A 6,472-nucleotide genomic window follows, 5' to 3' on the forward strand; every position below is an offset into this window, starting at 1 on the left:
CCCTACATTTGCAATATAGTCTGAAACTTGACCATTATTCCTTAAACTATGACCATCAAAGTCATAGGTATTTATCAAGGATAATGTGTGTATTCCACTGCACACCTTATTTGTTGGGAGAAATGACCTATTTTATTGATTCTCTTTCAGAAGCTATTCTGTTCGGTGACAGATGAATGGGAACAAAACCATTCTCTCAACTGACCTCTTTATTTACAGTGTGATAAAAGAGGACTGTTGTGTTTTATCTGTTACCAGCATCTCCTGAAAGTCTCCTCTTCTACTCTTGCAAGATTCTACAGTGTAGTAGTAGCCAGAGACTGGTCTTGCTGAATGAAAAATTTTCAAAATACTTTAGAGATAAAATTATCCTGACTTAGTGCCAATCTTCATTGCAACAGAACTGAAAAATCTGCTCTAGGTCACTGCCAATGGTGTTGTCCACTAAAAAAGCATTTTGGACTATCACTTGTGATAGAGACCCTTCTTTCCTGGTGAAAGTTGGCAGGTGAATCTGAGACATCAGTATTTGCACTTCTAAGTATCTAAATTAATTATTAGGGACCTAAAAGTAGAAAATGTCATGTTTTGCTTTTTCTGGTTTAATAAAAGACTGAGAACAGAAGATTTAGGAAAGATTTTATTGTGGCAGCTATATCTACTGCTACCTCCAAGCATCTTCTTGACCTGTCCATGTAGCCTTAGGCTTTTGTGAATTAGAAACTGCACTGATGAAGGTAATCTGTGACTTCTTACTAAAGATAAATCAAAAGTAAATGTCCAAGATGAATTGTCAGTATTTGTCCATTGTCTGTTTTGTTGGCTTAATGGCCTGTTCTGGCTAGCTGTCTCAGTCTAGAGGACTGAAACAATTTTTTTCCTTTTGCGAAATGTCCAGAAAATAGTGGAAGATCCTTCGGTTTGGTCACCCTGCTGGATGTGTGTTAGGAAGTTAATGAGAAAAAATGGGGTTCAGTGTGTAGATGAAACTTGTATTTCCATTTCCATCTCTGCCATCTCGATAAGGGCAACTGCACGAATTCACAGAGTAAATCTGGGGTTATCTAATCTCCTCCTACCCTTGAAAAAGGTCCAGAGAAACAATTTAGCCCTAACTGCTTCTGGAGGGTGGAGAAGGTATAGTGATTGCTGAGAAAGGTTATCATCTGGACTGTTACTTGTAAAGTGAGATGGAATTTTTGCATTAGGAAATGGAAACAATTTAGGTCAATAATATGAAAATTATAACAATTAATAGACAATATAAATCAATATATAATATAATAAAATATGCAATGTTTAAATATAATATTTAACAAAATAAATTAATATAGAATATGAAATAATACTTGAATATCATGAGTAATATGTTGTTACTATTTTCTTATCTTATAAAGTGAATGTTTTGCTCTGTTGTTGAGTTTAACAGCCTGCAGTTAAAGTGGTGCAAATCAAGGCCATATTCAGCCTTGTTGTTGATACTATACCGAAGCACAAAATTTGGGCATTTGCACCCAAGCAGGAAAGGGGGTGCCGAGGACAGCGGGAGCCTTAAATTTGACAAAGCAGTTTTGCTCAGGGGAGTAACGTGATGAACCGAACGCCTCCTTGCCAGAAACGCACTGGTTCTGGCAGAGTGTGGGGGTTTGGCCCACTCTTCGTGTGCTACTGGGAGGTGGGAAAGAGGCCAAAGTAATACAAGAGCAGCAAAAAGATGTGACCAGAGCTTGGTTGCAGTCCTCTTTGCTGCTGCCAGCAGCCGGCTCATCAGCGCCAGGGCTGAGGCGAAGGTGAGCGCTTCTTTCAGCAATGGAGGCACTCAGAAGGCTTTTTATGTTTAGGCAGATGAATGGTTTTTTTTTTCATTGAGTTCTGGATTTGGGTGAATAGACTCCCATTAAAACACAAACCCAGACCTGCTTTCAGGGGTTACACTTCTATGCGAGACTTTATACCTAACATCTGTGAGGATGAAGACTTTCTTGTTCCCCTGCTTCCTCCCTGCCTCACTGTGAATACCCTGGAGCAATATTATAAGACCTCACCATCTGCTCTCTGACAATAGTCTTCTCTTTTTCTATTTAAAAACCCAGAAATTCCAACCACTTGGTGATTATTTGGGTTTGCTGTGAGACCTACGGGGTTTCAGCCAGGTCCTTTTGGACAAAAAGCTGATTTAATTCCCCACTACAGAGAAAACAGGGGAAGAAATAGTAAAAACAGAGTCACTAGCAGGTGAATGGATGTGGAGCGAAGTTTCAAAGGTTACGTAGATATATAAAAAGTTGCCTAGGCTTGTGTGCCTGCATAGGACAGCAGAAATTGTTAATGATAGTAAGCCTTGCTTGCCTTTCACGGGAACAAGCATGATCTGTTTATTTATTTAATAAACTGAGTCAAGAATATGTCATCAACTAATAAATAACTTTAAACATTACCGTGTTTGAACTAGAAGACAGCTGGCACAAAGAAACAAGTACACAGCCATTGGGATTTAGCTGACAAAAGATTTCCATAAGTAATTACATTCTGCGAGTGTGTGAGGAAAGAAAGCTTGCCCTTTAAAGGGGATAATGCCTTGATATTTTCCTCATGTCCTTTTAGTGTAAAGCTAATAACATACACAAACTGAAGTGACCCTGTATGTAACAGGCAATAATGGATCTTCTCCTATTCCAGGTCTTCCAGCCCCTCGGCATGCAAATACTTCCAGCTATCTCGGCGGTCATTCTGAACACATATTGACAGGATCAGGCTCTCAGGTTAGCAGCTACATGGAATTTCCTTCTGTGCTTAATGCCGTCTGGGTAGGCAGAATGGGCTGCTCATTTCCTTTTCTCCCTGACCCATTTCCTTTTCTCCCTGACCCCTCTTTTTTTACCTTGTATTTAAAATTATTTAATTTAAAGACTACTGATTTTGTCTGCGAGATAGAGCTCAGCGTCCTCGTAAGCAAAAGATGAGTCAGGTCGCTTTCTCACACTGATGTTGAGTCCAGAAATGTCTTTGGAAGTAATAGCTTTACTGGCAGCGAAAGACAGTTCTGACAAATAAGAGGCAGAATGTAGGTGCTAATTATGTCATGGTTGACTTGTACATGTAATGTACACTCAGTAGAAAATGTAATGCGTAAAGGTCTCTGGTGCAACGTGCGTGGCCACAAAACTGTAGTAATTAAAGCAGCACTTACGGGTCTGGCACAGCATTCCTACCCATCCTCCAGAGCACTCGCAGATGCTTGGACCTATACATTCTCCACCGTTCAGACATTTCTGCAGGCAAACAGCTGAACAGATTGACAAGAAACAAGTGAGAAGTTGTACACAATATATCTGGATGTTCAAGATCTCTGTGAAAGAGTGACCCGTAGGTTTTATTCTGTATGGCTAATTTCTAAAGAAGTGAATATGGTGTATTCATCAGATAATCAGTGTTTGGGATTCTTTGATATTTGCTTCTTAAGAAATTTATCTTTGATGACTGTCGACTGGTAGCTTTGCTGTTTCTAATGCTCAGTTCATTATCAGCTAAGAATGCTCTCCACATGGAGTACTAGGATCATTTTGGTTGGAAAAGACCTTTAAGATCATTGAGTCCAACCATAAACCTAACACTGTCAAGTCCACCACTAAACATATGATACATTCATATGTGTTATATGCATATTATGTGTTCCGTGTTATAAATAGATTCTCACAGTGAAGTTTGATATGTGTATTGCACATTTTATTTCTTCAGAGATCCCCAAAGGGTGAATGCATGTTCGGGTGTATATATATGAGAGAGACTTCCTTCAGGATTTCTGAATAAATTATTAATATTATAATTTCAAAACACTGGTTCTGAAATCATATTTACTATCAATCAGGACCAAAGTGTAAAAAGCCAATATTTTAATGTGGTTTACATACAGTATGTCATCTTGATTATAAATCTATTCGGTGTACCTGTCAACATCATGGTAATGAATAGCCACGTAAGGAATAATATTCCTTGAAAATATTTTAGGGTGAGAGGGTTTTTTTAATTAAATTTTTATGTAACTGTAGTCAGATCTGGTAAAATTACAGAGTAAGAACACATCATTCTCCAAATTATGCACCAAAATATATCTGGCGCCCTTGAGAGTATATCAGTTTGGAAGGCTTTATAGGAAGCTTTAAATAGTTCTGTATTTTGAAATATATGGCATTTCTCTGTAAAATATAACAAAATATGTGAAGCTGTTAAAACGTAAAATCAATGATTCAAGTTTAATACTATAAAAATGAATTTCCATAACAAGATGTATAACAGACAGCCACGTGAAGCAGAATCAAGGTTCCCCTACACAGCTTTTTTCCTTTGCAATCATCAAATGTTTATAGCATTTTGTATTACCTGCACTTAAAACTGTTTTTCTTCAAACTGCTGAAGTAGCAAAACCGATTCTATTCACCACATTGTTTTTTAATATTAAAAGAAGATTACAGTTGATGTTGACTGGCCTAAGTAATAATAATCTGTTTGATGGGCAGTAGAGGTGCTTACATTTATCACAGTGCTTTCCCCTCCATCCAGCTGGGCAGTCGCAGACATTTGGGCGTACACATTTCCCTCCGTTCATGCACATGGGATTGCAGACACCTGCAGACACATATCAAAGGAAGAACATGGTACCTGGGACATGAGGGAAGACTTTACTGGAGACTTACTCGCTTCCTTTCAGAAGGCTCAATTGCTTGTCATTAAAATCCAGAAAAGTAATTTGGATTTGAGAATCTGAAACACAGAGGCTTGATAGCTACCATAAATCCTTCTGGAAAACGTGGCGCCTTGTGTGGAGGCTCTTTTGGGGAAGCTCCAGAAAGCTGCCTCACCAGAAAAACAAAAGACATTAATTGCAGTGATTCTCAGAAAAACAAGTAAGAAATTCCCTGTGGCAGCTGTGGACGGACCGAATACTTGTTAGAGCTTTCACTTGCTGATTAGAAAACATGTTCTCAGATGTTCATTTGGTTAAGACTTGAAGAGGATAGATTAGTTTGACACAATTTGGGGAATGTTTTTGTGTTCAACCAAGCATAATGGCTAAACAGATCTATTTCTCCCTTGCCTTTTTACACCATTATTTGTTAAAGTACTTACCTTTTTACTTTATTCTCTCATATAAATACAATGTGAAAGCAAAGTTATTCTTTCAACCACAGGACACCAGATGATTTTTTTGGTTACATTTCATTAGAAATCTAAGTGCTAATTTTTGTGTCTCAGATTAAGCCCTGTATTTATCAATAGTGTTGTTTTACAACATCGAACAGTAAAATCTTGCTGTTCTGGCAAGTTAAACATCTGCAATCCCAACCTGCTTTAATATAGTTAGGTGCCATAGCCAGATATCCAAAGCCCTCATCTCTTGTTTCTCCTTGCCTGCAAGCGTAGGAAGGACCCATCGGAGGCAGTGTAGTTTAGAAACATGGCAGTACTGGTATGATGGGAGTGGGAATGACTTGGCTTTTACAAGGAAGAAGGCATCTGATAACTGGGAGGAAGACAATAAAGCCGTGTTACATAGCAAGTGGTTGGGCTGGAGTATGAGGGTCAAGTTAGGAAGAGTCCAACGATGAAGGTTTGAGAACACATTTGCATTGAATGGCTCCTGCCATGCTTAAAGCTTTATAGGCACAATGAGGTTTCCCCGTGACTCGTTACCAACCACAGCAATCAGCATCCATCCTCCCTGCCTGCGGAGCCAGGTGGCTGTTGAACACCTAGGTCTTCCTCAGCAGGGAGCAGGCTACTTGCTTCTGCAGGCCCCAAGGGGCTGGCAGCTTCGGTGTAACATCACAGTGCCTGTATTAGCCTTCAGGTGGTGAAGTCTCTTGGCCCATCTGCTGTAAGAACACAACTTGAATACTAATGCTGTAGCAATTCTGATTTTCATGTTGTCACTAGGTACAGGGCTCTGAAACTACCACCACCACCCCCCCCCACCCTTTACTGTAGAAGGTGGAATCCTGCAAAGAGCCTCAAAATAGGAATGATTATTAAAAAATAGCATGCAAAAATACAACAACTGTTATTTGATGGGAGGATAGCTGCCTGTTCCTCTCTTAGGTGTGATTGGCCATTTTTATATAGGTAGATTTAGGTTCCCTAATTATTCCTCTGATGCATTGAAATACTGCTTTTGTGGCTTTTTTGTGTCCTGGTCTGTTCCTTCAGTGCAGATGCTGCTGCCCTGGCAGCTTTTAGCGCTACATCGCTGCTCTTGGTTGGCTGCTACATTTGCATTTCGCTCTGTGCCAAGCCTCCCGGATCCCTCGGCAGAGTGACCTGCCCTCAGGCAGGTCAGACTTACCCGCGCTTATGAGGGCTGCTTGGATCCAAGCCCTTAAACTGTCGTCTTCTTTTTCCTCCTTTCTCCACCTCTCCTGATCCATGCTATAATCCTGGCCTCTGCTTACTAAGACTAACGGGGATCTACAGTTCC

At 39.8% G+C, this 6,472-nt stretch overlaps 1 protein-coding gene across 1 annotated transcript in view; it reads right to left on the reverse strand.

Annotated features, from left to right (window-relative positions):
• LOC104129525 (von Willebrand factor D and EGF domain-containing protein) overlaps nt 1–6,472 on the reverse strand; it is a 349,890-nt gene that overhangs the window by 172,406 nt on the left and 171,012 nt on the right. Inside the window, exons 26-27 of the mRNA XM_035897887.1 lie at nt 4,531–4,626; nt 3,191–3,286 (exon numbers count right to left, since the gene is read on the reverse strand). Of these exons, the coding sequence (XP_035753780.1) occupies nt 3,191–3,286; nt 4,531–4,626 (192 nt within the window). The remainder of the gene's footprint in view (nt 1–3,190; nt 3,287–4,530; nt 4,627–6,472) is intronic.

Source organism: Egretta garzetta, unplaced genomic scaffold (assembly GCF_000687185.1).
Source record: "Egretta garzetta isolate BGI_Z169 unplaced genomic scaffold, ASM68718v1 scaffold197, whole genome shotgun sequence".
Classification (NCBI taxonomy): Eukaryota; Metazoa; Chordata; class Aves; order Pelecaniformes; family Ardeidae; genus Egretta; species Egretta garzetta.